Source organism: Varroa jacobsoni, unplaced genomic scaffold (assembly GCF_002532875.2).
Source record: "Varroa jacobsoni isolate VJ856 unplaced genomic scaffold, vjacob_1.0 scaffold_641, whole genome shotgun sequence".
Lineage (NCBI taxonomy): Eukaryota > Metazoa > Arthropoda > Arachnida > Mesostigmata > Varroidae > Varroa > Varroa jacobsoni.
The window spans coordinates 238425-259812 of record NW_019213543.1 but is presented as its reverse complement, the minus strand read 5'-3'; the positions used below and the strand labels follow the sequence as shown (position 1 = coordinate 259812).

At 38.6% G+C, this 21388-nt stretch overlaps 2 protein-coding genes across 6 annotated transcripts; one reads left to right on the top strand and one right to left on the bottom strand.

The window, feature by feature from the left end:
• The first annotated feature begins 212 nt into the window (after nucleotides 1-212).
• Nucleotides 213-8670, top strand: LOC111262228 (nucleolar transcription factor 1-A). 2 transcript variants are annotated; one of them, XM_022836325.2, is made up of 11 exons: nucleotides 213-580; nucleotides 1374-1546; nucleotides 1675-1815; nucleotides 2557-2685; nucleotides 3229-3346; nucleotides 3817-4005; nucleotides 4647-4775; nucleotides 4887-5031; nucleotides 6115-6274; nucleotides 6612-6966; nucleotides 7365-8670. In XM_022836325.2, exons 2-11 carry the CDS (start codon nucleotides 1374-1376, stop codon nucleotides 7482-7484), a joined length of 1659 nt encoding a protein of 552 aa, XP_022692060.1. In that variant the 5' UTR covers nucleotides 213-580; the 3' UTR covers nucleotides 7485-8670. The 2 variants fall into 2 exon arrangements, with proteins under 2 accessions (XP_022692060.1, XP_022692061.1); XM_022836326.2 differs by having other exon boundaries at nucleotides 579-671.
• A 3220-nt stretch (nucleotides 8671-11890) lies between these two features.
• LOC111262227 (transcription factor RFX3) lies at nucleotides 11891-21040 on the bottom strand. 4 transcript variants are annotated; one of them, XM_086969011.1, is made up of 3 exons: nucleotides 20805-21040; nucleotides 17163-17581; nucleotides 11891-16159 (listed from the first exon to the last, which is right to left on the bottom strand). In XM_086969011.1, the coding sequence occupies exon 3, from the start codon at nucleotides 16154-16156 to the stop codon at nucleotides 14252-14254; it is 1905 nt and encodes a 634-aa protein (XP_086825137.1). In that variant the 5' UTR covers nucleotides 16157-16159; nucleotides 17163-17581; nucleotides 20805-21040; the 3' UTR covers nucleotides 11891-14251. The 4 variants fall into 4 exon arrangements, 3 of the variants coding, with proteins under 3 accessions (XP_086825137.1, XP_086825138.1, XP_022692059.1); XM_086969012.1 differs by having other exon boundaries at nucleotides 17163-17484; XR_015311869.1 differs by lacking the exon at nucleotides 11891-16159 and adding an exon at nucleotides 16709-16791.
• Nucleotides 21041-21388: the final 348 nt, after the last annotated feature.

The window sequence follows — 21388 nt, the reverse complement described above, 5'->3', positions numbered from 1 at the left end:
CGAAGTGTCCTTACATCAGGTTTCGAGCCTACACTACCCCATCTTTTTTTAGTTTAGTAAGCTAGCAGTGCATCATTACGAGGACCAAAAGAATACCTAGACGTACGAAGCGCAAACACGTCGCAAATCTCAGGCCTTTAAAGCTAGCAACAATCAAATGCATCCATTCGAACGCCGTCTGCGATTCCCGCGCAAGCCTTCAAAACAGTCGACAAAGCACGGAGCTTCTCACCTACAGCGACTCAATCATCTCGCTTGGTCGCCTCCTTTCTTATTGCAAACAACCGACCTAATGACAACAATAAGAATCAACATTATTATGTTGCCTGTTATTAGCATTACTATGCCAGTGAAAAAGGTTCGATTCTTCCTGTGCTCCAAGTAGGCGCAGACGCTCTCCAAAAAACAAAAGTCTGGTTTCCCGTCTTATTATTTAGGCGTTGTGATAGTTGTGGAGTGTGTCAACTTGAAAAAAGAAATACTCGGCAATTCCCCGCCATAAGGCAGGTTACAAAACAATATTAACAGTGTAGCTGTCGGCAATATTCTGTTCAAAGCCAATCGAACAACGGACAATTCTGTGAGTACCTATAACCAGTAGGAATTCACTTGCGTTTGGATCTACGAGCATATGCCATTAGTGCTTAAAGCGGGAACGGCCATTTAAAAAGGTTGCTAGTACCCTATGCAAATAAAATACACAATGTAATGGTTTTATACTTGGAATATTTTACGGTAACAACATGTGTTCAACAAGTATTTACGCTTTGAAGAAAATGGGCCAGCAGGTAACAGATAAGCTGATACATTAATGGAAACTGTATTGGGAACGCTGTTCAAACAAAGAAAGAATATAATAAGGTTTATTTTTTAATCATACTTGTCGTCAGATATTGTTTACATCATTGGCAGGCCATGAATCGGTGACCCTTGTTTTTTTTTTCACTCAGAAGTGTCAGAGAAAACAGCGAAGGATAAAATAGTATGTAATCAGTTTGGTTAATTTTAACTGACAGCAGTAATTTTTGCTTATTTCCATGTTTAAAAACAGTTTTATACCAGAGGTGAAGAACACCAGAATCATCCGCGCTGATATATATATATATATTTTCGGTATAGTATCAAAAACTTGCCCCCACTGGAAGGTTTAACCGAAGATACTCTAGAAAACTTAAGGAATATTATATGTATAAATTTTTATTATAAATATAATTAGCCTTTTGTCTCAACAAATATAAAACAATATGTAAAAATAATAGCAAAAAGGGCGTGCAGCAAATCCCAGCGGATGAGCCTATGGAGTCCACTAACGCCTGTTCTGCTTTTACAAAGCTAACATATTATTTGAACCTATTTATCTTACAATTTCTCAGATGGAGGACATGAGCTTTAGTTTCGATACGGCTCATGATGACAATTGTCCCACAAAGCGACAAAAGACAGTAACGCCTACACGAGCCAAGCGTGGCGGGCCCGTCGGTAGTCGACTAGTTATATACGACTGGCCTGTGGATGATCTCAAAACCCTCTGCAGACGTATGCAAGAGTTCGTATAGTTTATTTTGCTCTTTACTTGTTCTGGTAAAAGTTACCTAAGTATGCTAACATTAGTGAGCTCGGAATACCCACCACAGTTGTGAACGATGCAATAATCTGTCACAACTCAACTTTTAGGGCCAGCTTGCGGCTACAGCGTCTAGCAACAACCCCGTACGGTAAGGCTGAAGCTCGTCTGGACTGGAATGAGGTGGCTTTCAATGGACGAAGTAACGAGGAGTGCCGCATTAAATGGCAACAACTTTCAGCTAACGTGAGGTAAAGCTGCAAAACATTAATGAGTATTATTTAGGGGTATCGTTGTTCAATTACTTGAGGGGCGGCCTATCGCCGACCCCGATATCGGTATATCATTAATGTTTCAAAAGATTTAAAGCTACTTGTCTGACTTCTAAAGTTCGAATCCGATCGTAACAAAAATATTTGAGAATGACGAGCGCATAAATTAGGTAATGAAATTATTTGAAAATAAAAGCAAATCCCAGAAATTAGTTTTGCATACAAAAAAAACACAATCGAAATAAAATGCGTTAAAGGATTTTTAAAAGTAGGTAAGGTGTTGTTGCCTAATTAGTCTACGCGAATACGAAGCTCAGCAGTTTTTCAGTGTTAAAAAAAATCATACTTTTTAGCATAAACTTGGGTTTTTTCCAGGATTTTCGTCATAACTATTTCTCTTCAATTTGAGCCTACATATACAAATAAAACCATTTAATGTAGAAGTGCAATAGCTCTGTAAGGATTAATTACATGCATGTTTTAATTTGACCATAGGCAACATCTAATAGAGTCGTTTTACCCATGCTACTTAACGATATATTTAATGTCGTTATTTTTATAAAACAACCTTCAAATTAGCTATAACCTGTTAGATGTCGTCTAAAATGAACAAGGTCAAGAACAGTCCAAAGGACACTCCCGGCATGTATCCTATCATAATCCTATATATATATTACTTCTTTTATTCATCGTGCCTCATTTGTCCCGTTTCCTATACAGGAACTTTCGTACACTGTCAGAAATGCTTACGGACACGGAGCGGTGGCTGGAGTCGAATCCCCGTAAAGCGAAACAAGCCTTCACAGATCATCCGGACAAGCCAACAAAACCGGCTTCAATTTTTATACGGTTTGTTGATCATTTAAGTTAAGCCACCGTAGTCTGACAACGAAAAAATACGGCGCCATAGTGCAATGATTGGAGGCACCGCTATTTAAATGACATCACTGGTCATGATTGTGGTCTAAAAAAAAGATAGAGCATATATGTTAGTTGGTTACAAGCGAATCCGGTGGATTTTCGATTTTTGGATCATCAATTTGTATTACTGCTATGATAGGTAATATAATTATTGCATATTATTATTTTGTTCAAAGTATTTTTATTATTATTATTAGACTTTTTTTACACTGTGCGTTTTCTCTGCGTAAATTACGCATAATTATATAGCTATTAAAAAAAAAAGTAATGTATTAAAAAAAGGTAGTGCGAAACACCTATTTGGGTGTTTCGCACGACCTTTTTGAGCCAACATAGTATCACCTAATCCTTTTAAAATGTGTAATTAAATATCACTATGACGAATAGAAATTAATGTTAGCCACGGAAAATATACCAAAATTATATTAAAATACTAAAATTTACTAATCTTATGCATTATTTTTACTTCAGCTATATGACGACACAGATTCCTAAAATGAAACTTAAATATCCATCTATGGCACATAGAGACATTGTACGGAAAATCGGTGAAATGTACAAAACAGTACCACCAGCGAAAATTGAAGAGGTTCGTATTAGCAGAAAAGTTTGCTTCACTATGCATAGTAAAGTTAAACACTAAGGGCATCCTGTGACCGTGTACCTAAAACCGTCCCCGTAAACTCATAATGTTCCGGCATGATGCCGCGAGCAGTATAATAAGATACCTTTAGTATTATATTTTTCAAGGTATATTCAGATTAGTACTACTGTTACGGTGTTTTTTGTTGCTCTCACAATATGAAACTAAAATGACTAGATAGAAATTTTTTCGTTAAACAATAACCAATCTACTATCGAAAACTGACAGGAAATAGAATGCGTGATTAGGGGAACCATACCTCGACCAAGCCAAAACTGAATGACTTTTATTACAATCATGTCTCCTAGATTTTGCGACGCAGAAGGCGGTGGCTGAGGTGTGGGCACTTAATTTATCTAGCAGCGTTTCATCTTAGAGCTAATATCAATGTTTTTGTGACTTCTATTGATTTTCAGATGAAGGCTGAATATCAACGGGAAAGTGAAGACTATGTGGCCCGTTTGGAGAAATTCTACGCTGAGCACCCAGAAGCAGCTCCATATTCGCGGCCGGTAAACAGCAGTCTGGGTGGCAGCAGATCCGGTACCGGAACCGGGTTTATGCACTTCGTCGAAGAGAAAATCAAGGATCCGAAATTCGCTAATGTTGGTGTATTCTAGTTAATATGTTGCATTAATTTTGATGCGCGTTTTTTCTGCATTGTTTGAGCAATTTGTTAAAAAGCGAACCGTGTAAATACATAGTGAAAAAAATACTTCGTCAAACCTACAGCGTTTTCCTACTGTTTTAAAAAAGGGTCATAAGGAAAGATAGCCATACTTTATAAATGCTAATAAGATAGGTTAAATATAGTTGCATTTTCAAGCTTGTGTAAAGATTCAGGTTAAAGCGTAAAAGTGTTACACAAGCAGTTAACTTTATCTGGTGACTCAGTCTTATTAAGACACACGTATACTTCAAACACGTCATGAGAAGCATATGACAGTGATTCCATATGTTGAAAATACAATGAATCAGCAGATAACTTTTAATGCAACTTTATCGTTTACACAATTCTGTCATTATAGGTACAAAAACAACATTTATATTAATAAGCGATCAAAAATGTATTATCTTATAGAAATGAACAGCTCGATAAAATTTTACTAGTAGCATTGTATATCACGATTGGGCAGTAAAGGTGCTTTAGGTGACAATCAGAGGTCGATGTAGTTTTAGACTGCACTAAGAGTAGTACTAGACTGTGCAATCGTCCGGGACAATATAACCAAATGATTTGTTACAGGCGACCAAAGACGAATTACGAGAAAAATGGGCAAAGCTGAAAGATAGGAAAAAAATTTTGTACATCGAAGCTGCTCTCGACGCTCACCGGCTACAAGAAAGTCAAAATTCAACTCTCATGCCAAAAACGGTAAAATGGGTCTTGCTTAGATCAACAGAACGATGCGATAATAACAATGTCAGCGTCATTATAAACATTACCTACTTACATCTTCCCTAACGATGTTACGTGCTATTTCAGACATGTGATGTGTTAAGTAAAGATGAACGCGAACTCTACGACCGCTTCCTGGGCAAACCAACACGACCACCCCCAACGGGTTTTGCACTCTTTAAGTCTATCGCCTCGGTTGAGCTGAAAGGTCTCAACACCGCCGAACGAAACAGTGAGTCTATTGGCCCTTTATATTAATGGTTTGCTGTGGCCCTGTTAGAGTTCCGAACTTATAGTTTCGCTAAACGGCAGCAAATCATAGTACATGATTTTTTTCCAATCGCATTAAACACATAGCATCACCTTCTCTGGCGTCAGTGTGAGCTTTGCCACAGATAGTGGTTTTATTTGCACATTACTGTCGCACATAGTCCGCTGATCGGTTCACCAGCAGTCTTAGAAAGAACTTGACTTCATTCTTTCTCTAAAGGTTCGGAGATGTAAATATATGGTCGACTGACACCCAAACATCGAGCTTTTTTAATAGTTTGTAGGTTTAAGGATTTGTTTAGTGGTGGATATTCAGTGTCATGATTAATCACGTATCGGTCTTGCTCGACTTTGACAATAATTTCGTTTACCTTTTTCATAGTTTGTCGACTAGCACAAGAAGCATCCCTTACATCGAAATTTCACAGTTTTGAACTGTTTCTTTCCATAACACATTTTGATCATAACCAGCACGCTTTTTTATGGATCTGGGCACCATTTGTGACCAGACTGTAATAAAATTTTTGAAATACAGCATTTTTGCAAAAATTTCACTAAACTTGAAGACGCTCTATTTTAAGTTTCAGTAAAGGCATTTCAACAATCTTAGCATATATACTACCAAGTTTTAGCTTCCAAATGACGTCAAATGACAAGACTCATATTACCTGTGATATGTGGTCCCTAAGGCTTCTAGCGAGAAGAACGGTCAATACTTTTTTGAAAACCCATATATATGTATATAGACATAGTCACCTCAAAAATAGCCCCAATTTTTGGTGTATAGGCTTAATCTGACGAGAAAATACCAAAACGAAAGTGACACATCTGAAAAAACCCTTTTCATGGTAAAAAATATAATTTTTCTATTGACCCCACTATGCAATTTGGGAGCAGGTAACCATTTTAAGCAAGATCCAGATGAAAAATGACTTAGCTTTTGATGTTCTTCAGAATACCTAAAAAAGCACTCGGTTCTGATAAAATAATAATTTAACGGCTATGACTAAAGTAAACTTTACGTTTTCCTAAACACGCTTTGCAGAGGAGTATCACAATCGGTGGTCGATGATGTCGCGAGCCGAACAGAATAAATTTAATAATGAGATCAAGCTAATGAAACAGGCATTTGACAATGACATGGCTGAATACCTAAAAAAACTCAAGCATCGGGAGCAACTTCTTATCGAAAACGGCCCCGGAAGGTACATTACCGAATTGCACGTTGATTGTCTGAACTAAAAGATCTTTGTATAAAAATTGGTGTACAGTAAATGTTTTTTTACCTTTCTAATCCTATGGATAACTAAATAGAGTTTTAAAAAAATCTATTATTTAGGACATTAAGACTGTTTCAAAAAGTAAATTCTCATTTTTGTTTGTCAAATTGGTGATTAGCTTTTTGGTCGTTACATTCATATGCGATGCCATTTACTCATTGGCCTTTGTGAGGTACAAATTAATCAAAAGCAGAATCAGCACTGAGAATGGATCTGGTCGCTTGAATGCTAACTTAGGAAACGACCATTCCAATTGTTTCAGTTGTCTTTGGATGCCAGAAGCACAGAGGAATGGACAAGTAGAACTCGATACCCCAAAATCACAATCGACATTAGGATCGGGGACGTCGTCCACGAAGGAGTCGCCTACAAAACAAAATTTGCCCTTAAAAAGAAAGGAAGCAGCCTTTGATGAGAGTGAGGGGGATGCTGAAAGCGCTTTGGCCCCATCTAAATCTAAACAAAAGTCTAACCCAAGAACTTCAACGTCTCCTATCAAGATAGCTTCACCAGAAAAGATCACCCAAGCCTCGACAAAGATCACGGCTTTAAAGTGCTATCAGGAGAGTGAATTAGCAAATTGGCGCGAGATCAACCCCGGCTTATCAGATAAAAAAGTATGTCGATTACGATTATGAACAACGCTGCTTTATTTGTGAAAAAACCAAGGCAACAGTTAAAAATGACACCGATGTCGAAGATCATATCATTATTGCTAGTTTATGGTTATCTTATCTATCTTCACATTTTTATGATCAGACAAGTCTTGCCAAGTCCAAAGTCGTGTAGTATTAAATTCAATGACGTGTTATTCAAAAAGATAATTACATAAGACTAGTAGCTGGTCCAGTTTTTCCATATATCTTATCTTGGAAAGATACGGTCTGCTGCGAAAAAGTCCTGACTAAAATAATATGTATGTTATCATTATCCTCTATACAAAGCTAGACTAAATGTATCATTATGAAATTATTTGAATATGTCATATTAAAATCTATTCCACTTACACTTTCAGCTGCTAAGATCGATCACGGCCGCCTTTGAGGAGTTGTCCGACAAAAAGAAGGCTAAATGGGCTCGAAAAGCAGAGAAGATGTCACAGAAAATGATCACCACTGACGATCAAACCGAATGAAATTATCAGTTAGATATTTAAAGTCTAGACAGTAAATGTGGTCTTTGAAAGACTATGTTGTTTTTTGCTTCAAAAAAAAATGCAGAAAAATAGGCCACGATCATCCGCAGGGGAGGTCAAGATCCCCCCTCTCTAGATGTTTGCAAGCAATGCAGTCGTTGTGTTGCTACTACTTGTAAGTAGGCTTATGAATTGGCATAGGTACGTTTTCGTCAGTGTTAGTTAATTGACTAATTAAATCTACTATACATTTACCTGTATATGAGTGAATGAGTACGTAAGTTCAAAAAGACCGTACGTAAAAAATCTGAATGAAAAGATGCTTGAAACTAGCGTGTGCGACTGTTGTATATGCGATACGAAACCCATACTTGTCCCACACCTCCATAGATTAAACATTGATTTCATGTTTAGCCTTGCCATATTATGTGACCTATTTATACGAAAAAAATCCACTCAACAGTGCATCACCCATTATACCGCATCAAGGCTAGTTTTTTAGTATTGCTGATCGTATTCATTGCTCAGTTGCAGTAATCTATTCACCAGTGGTGTCAGATTTGTTCAGAGTTAAAAGTTAAGTGAATTTGGTGATATAATTTTTGTTCTATCAAGAGTAACTGACGGGTGCTGTCCTATTTGCTTTCTGAATATGGTATTTGCCTGAACAAGCTTTAGGCGCTCACTAAGCATGGGTCGCTTATCTACATCGTGGTAGATTGGTACCTTAAAGCTGAAATTATAGGACACACGATTAAGAGTACTTGACTAATCCATCTATGTATTTTTTTTTCATAGAATACTCAATTCGTATATGGCTTGGGTTTAACTAGGGTAATGAAATGGATTGACACTACCTGCTTGTCAGGACTCATTAGTTTTTGGTATTGAGGTTGAGTATAACGTAAATGTCGGAAATTTCCATTTTGGTTACGGCAAAATCGACATTTATTTTTTATTAAATAGGACAAGATACTTTCGAAATATTTGATAGAATAATGATTTTTTGTGTTTACGATGGAATAGGTATTTGATTGAAATTCGCAAATGTTAGAGATTATGTAACGTGTGTTCTTCTTAGATCCATAAATATCTAGCTATGCGATTTGAAAATCTGTATACAGCAAGCAATCAATGAAGAAACAAGTGATTAAAAAAATAAATTGAACTGTATTATACAAACCGAGTGAAGTTCCGTCATCAATGTAATGAATACTACCACCAAACATCGATACAAAGAGACTACCGTGGATTAGCATCTATTCCAAGCAGGCTGTCGATGTTTATTTAACTAATTTCATTCATCGATGTTACACCCAACCCAAAGTATGCGCTAACAGCCTGCAGAGCTCGACTTCGAAATAGCCGATACAAGCTCAAAAATTTTATTTCACATATTTATAAAGAATGATAATAAAATAGTTTTTGTTTATGTAAATTTAATAATAGCGATATTGCTACGGCAGACAGGTCAGCGCAGCTGTCGTGAAATTTGAACGACAGCTTAACAATGGAATCAAATCTTGTAAAAAGCTGAGGTAACGCAGTGGATGTATTTATCCGTTAAACTTAAGAACACAAGGTGATCTAGATTTAGACCCGGGCGTAGGCAGATTTCGTTTTGCCCTGCCAGAAGCCAGCAAGTACTAGTACTGCTTAATAGCTCAAGTACCAGACGCAAAACACAATAGAAGAAGAACTTACGTTGGGGGCTTTCCATCGTTCTGCGCAGATAATATCGTCTGCCACCTCGGCGGTCTGTTTGAATATCTGCCCTTTCTCTCCAAGCAAACAAACAAGTACAAAATGTCGGTAGTGATAACCTTCATATTATTTTTGCATCAAGAAAGGAAATTATCTTTTTTATATAGTCTAGTACTAGTCTAGTCTAATTTAATGGTAACGTTCTAACCTACGAGTTTTACAGGACACATATTGTATGCTAGATGCCTGGAGTATGCCTGTAGTGCTTGAAAACCAACCATTCGGCTCCACTGGCTACAGGCTATTTCGGACGTAACAATCGAAACCCTTAATTTAATGGATACTGGCTATGAATTACTCGTTGTATTAACAAACCCCATTTTTTATTAAAACAGCATTTCTTAGATTTTCTAGGAAATCGTTTATTAATTTTTTTTTTGGAAAAACGTTTCTTGTTTTCTTCACAAAAATATGTTTTGTTGAAAAACAATTAAAATTTTTGAAATTTTTAGAAAAGCACTTCTTATCTTTTATAGAAAAAAGCTTTTTACATTTTTTAAAGCTTTTTAGAACTAAATGTTATTCGAAAAAGCGCTTTTTAAAAGGTGACGACGGGCAGGAAGGCAAACATTATGCTTGTGACCGTTATCTAACAAATTAGGGTAATTAATTAAATTATTAATCAATTAAGGTAAGAGCTCAGGGTTAAGCTATACTGATAGGAAGACCCGATGTAATGTAGAAAAAACTTCTATTGCATTTTTAGTTTTGCTAAAATATAGAGCAAGAGGTCCTAGTACTTAGTGTTAACGACTGCTTATTTCCATTTGTACTACTACTTAAAGAATGTGACTAAAAAGCACGATATATTTCTATGGTGTTTAGCTACCTAAACTACGATAACTGCGGCGATTATTTTTTAGGCACACTCCAGACATTATTAGGAAGCTAGTCAATTGTAATATTGAACAAGGTCCTATATAGTTTAGATATATTATGATAGTGTTCACTTCATCTTTTCCTCGAGTAATTCAACTTGACCGATTAACAATATTGGTTCCTCATAGCAAAGAATCGAGGTGCAGGATATTATTGTGTTAAAAAAAAGTATTAATAAATTAGCTTTGCACCAAGTGCACACGCCTTAGTCACCGAAACCTCCGTTGTTACATTCGAAGCAATCCGTTCAATGCTCGTATAGCGATCACTTTCTTAGTTTTCAAAACAATCATTAAGTTTAATCATAGGAATACATTATAAACCTCACTTCACGATAAATTTGCTTGATTGGTTAGATCTTTTTCTTCTCAAGTGTTCCTTGACCTCTAAAAGAGAAATAATCACCAGATGCTATATCTGGAAAATATGGAGGCTGTTGCAGGTTTTTGCGCTCTCATCCGTACGAACCGCGGCAAACAGTGCCTTGGAAAATACGAGTACAAGTTTGGCTACACTGAAATTTATCTTATGAATAGCGTGTATGCTCGAGAGTATGACATTACTACCCTAGCTATGATATTTCCCTTACATTACAGCATATAGGTAACGAATTTACGTGCTAATTTTATGGATACATTCTAACTATTTACATATCTATATATAATCTAGCCTAAGTTCAAGCCTAGGCATAAACACCTTTCATTTCATGCTCGGAAGAGCTAGATATCTTGTAAAATGCGTAACGGCTGTGCCTCATGTAAAGCTCGAGACATCGAGCCTAGCGACGAATCATCGCTAAACCGTCTGCAGCGAAGCGTCCTGTTGATACATTTTTGTTGATACCTTTTAGGTCTTTCCAAAATCTGAAATTCCAGTATATCTCTAAACAGAAGATGCGGTTTGAGAAGGACAAGACCGGTAAATATTAGCTCTTAATCCGTGTTTTTTGTCTAACAAAAAACTAATTTGCATATTATTATTACATCTACATTGATTTGTGTTCTATATTTATATTATCATAATTGCATACGGTACAGTAAACATGGTTCGGTTATTTTTTAGACACATACTGTCAATAAAATAATTTGCCGTTCAATTTGTGGGATAGCCAATTGAAAAAATCTCAATGATCCATGAAAATGCCTTCGGTTTTGTTATCTTATTCCGATGCTAAACAGTGTTTAGTACGGCTGGTAGACACGAAACGAAGTGTCTTTACTATATTACTATTATAGCATATCGAATGAACTAAACATAAAAAGGACGTACATTCGACGCACGATTAAGACAAATGCCTCTTGAACGGCAAAATAAACCACTTTTTTGTCCGACTTATAGCGAACTTACTTGTTTACTGTATTCTTTTGTCTTACTCGACTCCAAACCTAATTGTACATTTCCGTATACGAATTTTAGAACTGTTCCTAAAAGCTAAAATAACGCACTATCACAAAACTAAGTCATATATCTAATATTTGAAGAATGACACCTAATATTTTCTTTTTCTAAATTATGTGAATATCCGTTTTTTATCCTTATATTTTCTCTGCTGTATGCTTTTCGTCCTAAGAAGGCACGTTCGAACAACCCTGTGTGTCAAACTACTCGGTCCTGATGCACCACCTTATGCAGACAAATTTTGCACTACTTTATTAGTCTCAATACTCCAGATGGAGTCAGAGCATTGATTTTATCTTTCATTAGTATTCTATTTACAGAGTGTAAAAACCTTATTAACTTTTTGCCTACTCGTAGCTCACGGGTTTAGTATAGGCGCATAAGATTTTTCGTTTTTATTTTTCATGACGCCCGATTGTACAGTATATACCGTAAATGATGTTTGTAAAATTATTTATAATATAATTATATTATATAATTTGTGTCTACAAGACCTGGATTTACCTAGCAGCATCAACGACTATAAAAAGCCGACCTGTGCTTATGTCGTATATATATGTATATATTGTGTCTACCATCTAGAGTTACATAAAGAGTTTCAACTAGCACCAAAAAAATGATCAGAATAATAATTAAATGATGTTTACCATTTCGTTAATTAGACTTAACTGCTTATGGGGAATCAAAGCAAATCATGATTCGACGTAACAGAAATTAGATGAACAGGATAACAATACTCCTTGATCCTACACTTACAAATTTTTCCTTATGCTTTTGTTATGGCTTTTCTTATTCCATGGAACGCGATTTTTGAACTTGAATACGTAAAGAAATCCAAAAATTGATACTGCTAATAAATTTTCTCAAATGTTTTCCACCGACTAAGCGTATTTTTAGCACCACCCAAGCTAACGAGAATTGGAGTATTATATACACTTATTGATAAAGACAGCTTCGTAATGCAATAGCTATGTAAACAAACAAACGCATTCAAGATTTTAAACTGTGTAAATTATCGAATCACGCGAATTCGAAGCAATTTCTAAATACAAAATTTCATTAAATTAGTTAGATAAACTTATCACTAGAAGGCTGCCATTATACATATTTTCCTCCCTCAAAGTCCTTTATTTAAACTAAAATAAAAATAAAACTGCTTCTATTTATGCACGTATGTCAATGTATAATATAATCTTCTACAACGTTCGTTTTCCCCCTTGTTTTTTGTTATCTTCATTTTTTTAGATTACACGTTCTTGGCCTCTTTTTTGCTTGTTTACACCTAGTTTGAAGGGCGATTAAACATCATGGGTAATTCAACAATAACTCAAAAGGAAATGATCACAAAATACGGTGCAGAGCTTTTTATAACAGATAACAAAATAATGGTGCGTTTACTTTCATTCCTATTTGGGGCATGTTACATGCTAAGATAAAATGATACGATTGGCGATTTTACATGTCAGTTTTCCTGACATGTTTGCTGCCTGTCGTTTTAATAAAATGCGGTTGCCCTCGTTGCTGTCGTATGCCACCTCTGGTTATTGGCACAACATTTCGCAGGTTAATTTTATAAGACACGAAAATAATAAAGGCCCTTATGCACCGATTGAGTCTTTCATTCGGTACGAAGCTGATGCACTGCTGTTGTCACCATGCTCCGCATTTTTATATTTCAGCCAGTTATATTAACAGTAATACTACTTTATCGTTCTAAATTTCTTGGCGGGCTTATCTTCTACCACTTTTTAGCGAACTCTGCACTCTCCCTTCCTTTGAGATCGTTAGAGGCGATGGCCTTCACGTAACTGTCTTTGTTATTTATTAGAGTACTTTTGGGTAATCATTTCGCTCCGTTCTGTCGATAAGCACAAGTTAGGACATGTACGGCAAGAACTGAGTAAAATAAATGTAGTTTTTTTAACCTTTTGCTTTTAACCGATGTAGTATTTTTAAATATTCATATCATTCAGAATATCATTATGCTCCCTAATATATAGACCTGAAAATGATACAGTTCAAATATTTTGCTTCCGATTTGGAGAGGTAAGGTTGTTACGAACATAGTTGCTATAAATTTCAGATGGACAGTTTTTTTTTAGCACAAACCTAAAAATTCTCTAAAGAATAAGCCTTTTTTAGTTTTTTGATTCACCGGTAAGCGATCCAAAAAGTGAAAGAGCCTCTGGACGCAGAGCGAAGCTAAAGATCACAAAAAAATAAAAATGTGCAAACTCATCCGCTATATACTGCCTCTTGTAGAAACAATTACACGTTAAGCACAATTTTTAGTTAACGTAAGGATATGAGAACCCGACATGTAACTCCAACGAAAATCCATAGCGTGCTTGCCAAAAGCTTATGGAGTAGAAATAATTCCCAGCTGTGATCATGCTCACTTCTGCCCTAAGTTTTATTTAACCATCCTACAATCGTCAAAACAGTTGGCATTAATCCCTTAAAACACTTGATGGGTCTGGGTTTGTTAATCTTACAAATACTTACTACACGACAGTAAAGTTCTTTTGCACTTTCCCCGCTTAACCTTTCTTCGCCTTCTCAATTATATACAAACCATTATGTAGGAATTTTCTACTCATCAGCTATGGCTTTATAGCTAACGCACTAATCTTCGTTATTTCCTGTATTTTGACTCATTGGTTTCAACGTTTTAGTTGTTTTTAAAATTGGAGATCAGTTGTATAACAGTCTGTTCGTATACATTTTCAGCTCTGTCCATCTTTGCCGACTTCGCAACCATCTGGTAAGACTACCTCATATTGGGTAGGGTCGTACATACTGAGGTCACCCTGAGTGAGGTCTTCATTTAATGAGATTGGCGCTTTCTCCAATGCCTGAGCCACTTTTTGTTCGATAAGGTAGAACATATACTCATCAAATAGCAACCGAATTAGATGGAACGAGCCAAACGACGATGCAGAACGTAACGTCAAATCGCGGATGACCATCGACGAATAGAAGGACCAAGTTAGAAGGAATTTCCGTGAGGACTTGACAATGTCGATAGAGTTCTCGAGAACACGGTCAACAGCCTGCTCAAGCCATTGAGCCCATTCAGTTAGTCCTGCTTGGCTCTCAAGCTGTCGCTTGAAATCCTGCTCGAAGTGTTTGACTAGGGTAGGATCACATTCGCAAACCCAGGACGCTTGCTCTTGGACGTTGCGGAAGTCAATTTTGTTCAGGTCGGAGAGCATCTGCTGGATCTGAAATGCGTTTTGTAGCACCGCACGAGCTGCCTGCGCTAAATGATTTAGGGATGTGTACCGGCGTAGCGTCTGCGCGAACGAGTTGGCGATGGACAATTTGATCTTTTTAGCGTCTTCGGGACAGCCCTGCATAGCGAAATTTAGCCACTGTTCCGTATTTTTGGCGAAATTTCGAATTGCTTGGGTCAAAGCCCCAGGTACAGGCCGAAGCACGTCTGGTATAAGAACATGCACGAGGTTCTGGTAGAACTGTGTGTCCGTTGTCCGTAGAAAGGACAGCACACTAGGTGAGGTAAGAACTCGATGCAAATGCTCTTTCTTCTTTTCTTCTTCAGCGTTCGCTGGATTTGTATAAAAGAAATGCTGCCAAAGGCAGGATACTTTTTGGAATTGCAGGTTGACAACAAGGTCGAGCAACGCCTCACAGTATTCACGGTAGTTTAAAGTGAAATTGTACGCTTCCTTCTCGTCCATAAACTCGCCTTCGCCAGACATCAAAACCATCATTAGCTGTGAGGGCAACGCTTGTGAGGGGTCTCCCAAGAAGCTTTTGCTTCCTTGCAAACTAATCTCGGCGAGATTGGCATCGGTCACTTCTTCAACCTTAGGTTTCACTTCTGGTGAATTAGCGGGCGTACCGTCCGCGGTTCGTTTGACCGCTGTCGACTTTGACTTAGTTAGCACTGGTGGTGGCGGTGGGTTTGAATCCGAGTCCTCATTAAGAAGTGCCGCTAACGGCGATGTAGGCTTTACGCGAATGCCGTAATAGTGGTACTTGGAGTTACCCCTCGTTCCTAAGCGTCTCGTTCTTAGGCCAAGAAACACGCTTCGAATTAGTTTGCCAAAACTAGCCGCGTTCACCGGATCGAGATTGTTCTCGGCGCAGTGCCTCAGGTAGTGGTTGTACAGGGTCGACCTCGGCAAACTGACTCCCTCAGCTGTTTCATAGTTGTCAATAAGCCATTGCACGTGGATGATGTCCATATCACGAATCGACGCCGTTTGCGCTCCCTCGACAGGGCTTCCCTCTTCGACCAAAGTACGTCCATCGATAACTGTCGCTTCGGCTGGTGTCCCGAACGCCACGGGTTGACCTTCAGCTGTAGTTGCATAGAATGTCGTCCCTCCTGTCGTCGCGAACACGGTGTCCGCCGCGCCTCCGGCCGCAGCGGGGTTGCTCGTGCAGTAAACAAAGGCTTGAGTAGCTGTCGCTGGCACAGCGCCACTAGCAGACGCCGTAAACTGACCAGCCTGCTGGGCCGAAGTTGTTGTCGTGAGGAAGTACGTGGAGTTGCCTTGCTCGTCGGTAGTGATTTGAACCGTTGGCGTGGCCCCCGTAGGGGCATCCGCCTCGGCCATTGGCGGGACACCCCCACCAGTACCTGCGGCCACCCCATTCATCATTTTCTGAAAGAAAGCCAGAGACAAGGCAAGGCACAACAGAAAATAAAAAATTACTCTTCGCGAATAAATCAGACAGATAGGAAGGTTGGTCTATTTCTGTTGAGAAATGTTTGATCTCATGATGGTGCAGTGTTAACGTGTTTGCTTCTACTAGAGCTAGGGACAATTAGCTAAGAGTAATTTAGATCGAAACCGGAATGTAGACACACAGCGCTTTTTTATGCTAGAAGGGATCGCCAACCTTCTGAAGCGATGATAAGTTAGGGTAGCTGCTTCAAACACAAAATTCCCTGAGTGTCTTGCGGTCCATTAACAGAAGATAGATCTGTATACACAAACATATTTATTGATTGTGTATGGCTAATTTTGTAGACTCGAAACAATGCCAACTTTTTGCAGTAAATACTGACAGTAAAAAAATTTAGCTGAATGGCTTGTTTTGGTAAAATATTTTTAGGTCAAATGTGATTCATTACAAAAATGGCGATAGATTTATAAAACAGAGGGCTAACATTTCTCCTAACAGTGCATCTAACGTAGCACAGTTCTGGTTGGTAGGTGCCAATCCACTTCTATTTTTGCAACGATCTTTTGCCCATTCGGTTGTTATTAATCTGCATACATTTCGGGATCAGCTGAAAGGAGTCAATTATAATAAGCTTATATTTATTTGAAGGAAAGTAGTGCTAGTATGACACAAGCGAGTACATCTAGCAGGGCAGCTATGAAGTGTATGTATCTGTGAGGTTAGAGTAATGCAAGGAATTTCTTCAATATCCCATAGAATTACCCATAAATATAACAAATATACCTACGCATGTAGAAAATGTGTGGGGAATATGAAAAGAAACTCCCTATAAAACGTCATGTCTTCATATTTTGCTAAATATATGCGTCACATAAGTTAATTAAGAGCTCTGTTAACAAAAGGATGCGGCCGAACTGTGTATACCATATGAATCAATGAGTAATCTTTCAATTTTAGTCAGTTGCCTTCCAGTCCTACCTTTCTACAAGGCCCGGTTTCTCATTGAACTGCGTACTGTGTCATGGCAATATGCATTTCAACCGATATGAAAGGCATAGGGGACACGTTATTCCTGCTGGTAGTTTAAATTGTTCGCTGCGATTCCTGTATGCTCCTCGTTTTCGGATGCAACCCGTCCTTTCTGAATTGATCGCTGCTGCTGAAGTGGTCGGTCCTTCTGAGTTTCATCTCCGAGCAACACTCATAGCAGCATAGCCTGATATCCTTGTCGCGACTCCTGGCAACCTGAGCTACCCTTCTATGCGACGCCGTAGGCAGGCATGTACAGTGAATGTTCCCCCTTTTGACCACATAGAAAATAGAACAGCGTAGAGGACCGGATCTCGCCATTTTAGCGCGAAAGTATATTCAGAGGTATACACAGCAATGGATCCCGTCTATAATATTGAAACGAACGAACGAACGCACGCAGGGATAAACGAGATTGTACAGTTGGTACTGATTTAAATTATGATGCGCGGGCTAACGGCGATCTGTAGCCAAGGCGATCGCTTTGTCAAGTTATAAAAGAATAATGGTAGCAATAATAATAATGTCTAGGTTTAACAATGAAATAACACCAATATTACGTGTTCTAGCTCAACATTTGAACATTGCACAAATTACGAGTTCTACATTTCACCCGTAACTAAATGCAGTAACTTTGCGTTATCAAAGATTTCACATCATCAAAGGCTTTTATTTTGAAGTTGAATTCGTTACTCTCTTTGTTGGCAGTCTTCCGCAACCTTTCATCTGTCTATCAGATGGTACTCATCAACTCTAGCCCGACAGATAACGGCTTCATGCTCGGTAACTGTCCCCATTTGCATCAAAATCCCTCTACATACAACTCCAGCTCTGAAACCCCTTATGCGCACGCGTTCAGCCAGATTAAGAGACACCGGGAAATCGTTTTTCGCTGCTGGCACAAACAATGTTCTGTTGGCGCGCTCAAAAACAAGCGTCCGCCAAAAGGTTAGGCGTGAATGCTAAGCCGATCCGTTGAAGTTAGCAATTTTGGGGCCAGAGGTGCGTCCGTGGTTCGTGGGAGGTGAGGGAGTTTGGGATTTCAGCGCGCAGATGTTATTCACCAAGCGGAACAGGGGGGTTCACACGCAGGGACACAATTGGTACTGTCACAACGGACGTTTCTGTGAGGTTGTTATTAGATGGTGAAAAAAGGGTCGTAGGATTGTTATCAACGGATCGGGTGAACGAATTCAGCGAGCTTGTACAGCAGACCACGCCATCAAGATGTATCAGGATAATGATGGCGCACGAAAGTGGTTAGATATTCTTTTATAAGTGCTTTTGTTATGGTTGACTATGCGATGTACCCTGCCGCTTCTTCATTAGATACTCGATTATTCACATATTCACTAGGATAACTGTATGTGACAGTAATTGGTTCCTAGTTATCGCAGAGTGGTACCCTTTCGCTGCCTGATATGTTTTGGTGTGACTGATATATTGAGCTTTATACCAGCAGACGATATTTCCACAAATGTTTACTGAAATAATTCACAAATGAATCAACTGTATTACTTTCAGGGACGCTCTAAACAACCGTCCCAACGTTTTTAACGTTCCGGTATTATGATATCGGTTCATAGCTTCGACGGCTTTTATCTGAGACGTCCAGAGAAACACCGATGCCGTAATATTTTCTTTAAGACCTATACGATAAATAAAAAATAAATTCGCCCGAAAGCGTATTTTGGAAAAGGGCTTTTAGGGAGTGCCAATCAAAAAGCGACAGGTGAATGTGTACAAGAAACGGTTAAACCCTCTTTTCTAACGGTAGGAGTCACAAGAGATAATTTTTGTCTTAACAACGGGGTTCTGTCTCTTGGACATTTTAAATTCCAAGGAGTTAATAATGTGCGTTTAGAACAATAGCACTTCACGCAACATGAAATATAAAACCATGACAACCGTTTAAGAACAGGTACTTATTGAATACGTATTACACGAAAATGGTAACACTTGTAAATAATTTCCAGATTATTCCCGTTTAACATCAGGGTGTACTCTTTCACAGAAGAGTCAGAGAACGTCTATTATAATCGTCTCAAATTAGACTCTTCTCAAACTTAGTGTCCTTTCCTCGATACCCTTCTAACAGTGACGCTTCCCAGTGAATTGGAAGTGTTATAAGAACGCTGACGACTACCAGGCGTACCTGTTATTTTTTGAGCAGGCATGTAATGGTATCTGCTCAAGCATTATGTGATATATATGCAATCGATAAATGTTTAAACGTGGCCCTTCGCTAAGCTTTGGGTAATGCTTGTAACCTGTGAATGGAGCTATATTACATCATATTGACTGATGACTAAGAGATCTTAGTATATGAAAATATGCTTTGCCTTTATCTAATTATATTACTTCGTACGAATGATAATGCATATGAAATGTGTCTTAACAGAATCGGTAATTTATGAAATATATTAAACTTATTTTGTAAGTTGCGCTGTTAACTGACTTAAAGTTAAGACTGAGTCCTTTACTATGGGTTCGCAACTCTGCCCATAGTGTTGCGCTTTAATGAGATAAATTAATTTAGATCTGCTGCACGTTCGACTAATACTACTGTAAACAAATGTTAATAACAAGTCCGTACTAGTAATGCATCATTCGCGCGATTACTTTAAGGTACTTGTTTTTTGCTGCAACTAATAATAATAATGGTATAATCAAAACAGTCAATCGTAACTGACAGCCACAAATATTTGCTCAAAATGAGTAATTAACAGAACCATAAACAACAAAAGAGTGATTTAGCAGAAACATTCCTTCAAAAGATTACCACATATTTTTTTTGGGCATCATTTATAATATAACATTCTGCATACGTAAGTTCGATGGGGTCGTGAATATCGTGAGTGACGTCCATTTCCTTACAAGTCTCGGAATATACAAGTAGGTAACGTTTTCAGCTCACTTGATGATGCACGTAAAGCGTTCGCCTACTAAACTCAGGAACATGTGAGGTGGCCCAGAATCGAGACCAGGCGAGTATATATTTTGCTTTTAGATAGGACGATCCGGCAGCCGTGTAAAGCAAAGCCTAACAGATGTAAAACTCAAGTATTTGTTGAATAAACCTTTCAGAGCACAGGATTCATGCTAAGTCCCAGGCTATCCGGAATTGCCGAGCTTCAGTGTACAGCTTCTCCACATAAAATCAATATAGCAATAAAGTTTGTTGGTCGTATAGACAAATTACCAGTGTATCCATATTTCGTATAGATGGCACGCACCACACACGTGAGCCGAAAATTTTGTCTTCGCGCTTGAATTTACTGTAGTTCGTCCGTAATCTGCCACTTAAATATATATTCACGCACTCTCATAGTGGTTCATTATTGCAGAACTTTGCGCTTCACGCTAATGTTGAAACGAATTTGGCTCAGCTCGCGCCCCTCGTCCTGCTCTTGCTGTTAAAACGTTTTCCAATGAAAGAGATCTATTGCACTAAAACCAGCATTAGCTATGCTTAGCAAGAGAGCCTTATAGTATGCGTGTGTCATGATTCCCATATAATAATACTAAGAAGCATCCTTCTGCCTATATGGTACCAAGTGCTGCATCCCTTCACACCGCAGCAAAACTTACCAAGGTAACAGTTTCCAAGGACGGTTCCTGCTGTCGAGGCCTACTAATCGGAGTAACCTGCTTATTATGTCAGTGTTTATACCGGCGTAGTTGTTGATGTCGATGCCGGCGGTGATGATGATGGTGATAGTAGTGATGATAGTGATGATTATGATGATGATGATTGTGATGATGGTGATGACGAGAGTTAGAATAGTCACAACCAGTACGATGTTGGACGGTAATGATGGTGATGATGATGGCGTTGGTGTCACTTCTGTGTTTCCTGTACTACTCTTCGTTGCTGTTGTTTCTGTGGCAGCTGAGGCGTTCGTTGTCTGCGGCCACAATAACGACCCTTTGCCCTGCGACGTTGTTAGGCATGGACGACTAATGGTGATGGTTTTATGGTAGTCTAGGAGACCGGCAATGATGCACCGAGGCCAGCAGAATGCACCATGGAATGAATGTCAGGCTAGCCGACGGGCGCTAGCAGGCGACGAGTACGCCGATGTGATAACCGCACCAGCACTTGCACTGCGCACTTAGCCGATGATCGCTCCGTCAACAAGATGTGCTTCGAAAAGGGGATCCGACACTAGATA

Coding starts and splice junctions, on each gene's coding strand:
- LOC111262227 (XM_086969011.1), bottom strand. CDS start 16,156: ATGATGAATGGGGTGGCCGCAGGTACTGGTGGGGGTGTCCCGCCAATG.
- LOC111262228 (XM_022836325.2), top strand. CDS start 1,374: ATGGAGGACATGAGCTTTAGTTTCGATACGGCTCATGATGACAATTGT. Junction 1,547..1,674: donor CTCTGCAGACGTATGCAAGA/GTTCGTATAGTT, acceptor CTCAACTTTTAG/GGCCAGCTTGCGGCTACAGC. Junction 6,275..6,611: donor ATCGAAAACGGCCCCGGAAG/GTACATTACCGA, acceptor CAATTGTTTCAG/TTGTCTTTGGATGCCAGAAG.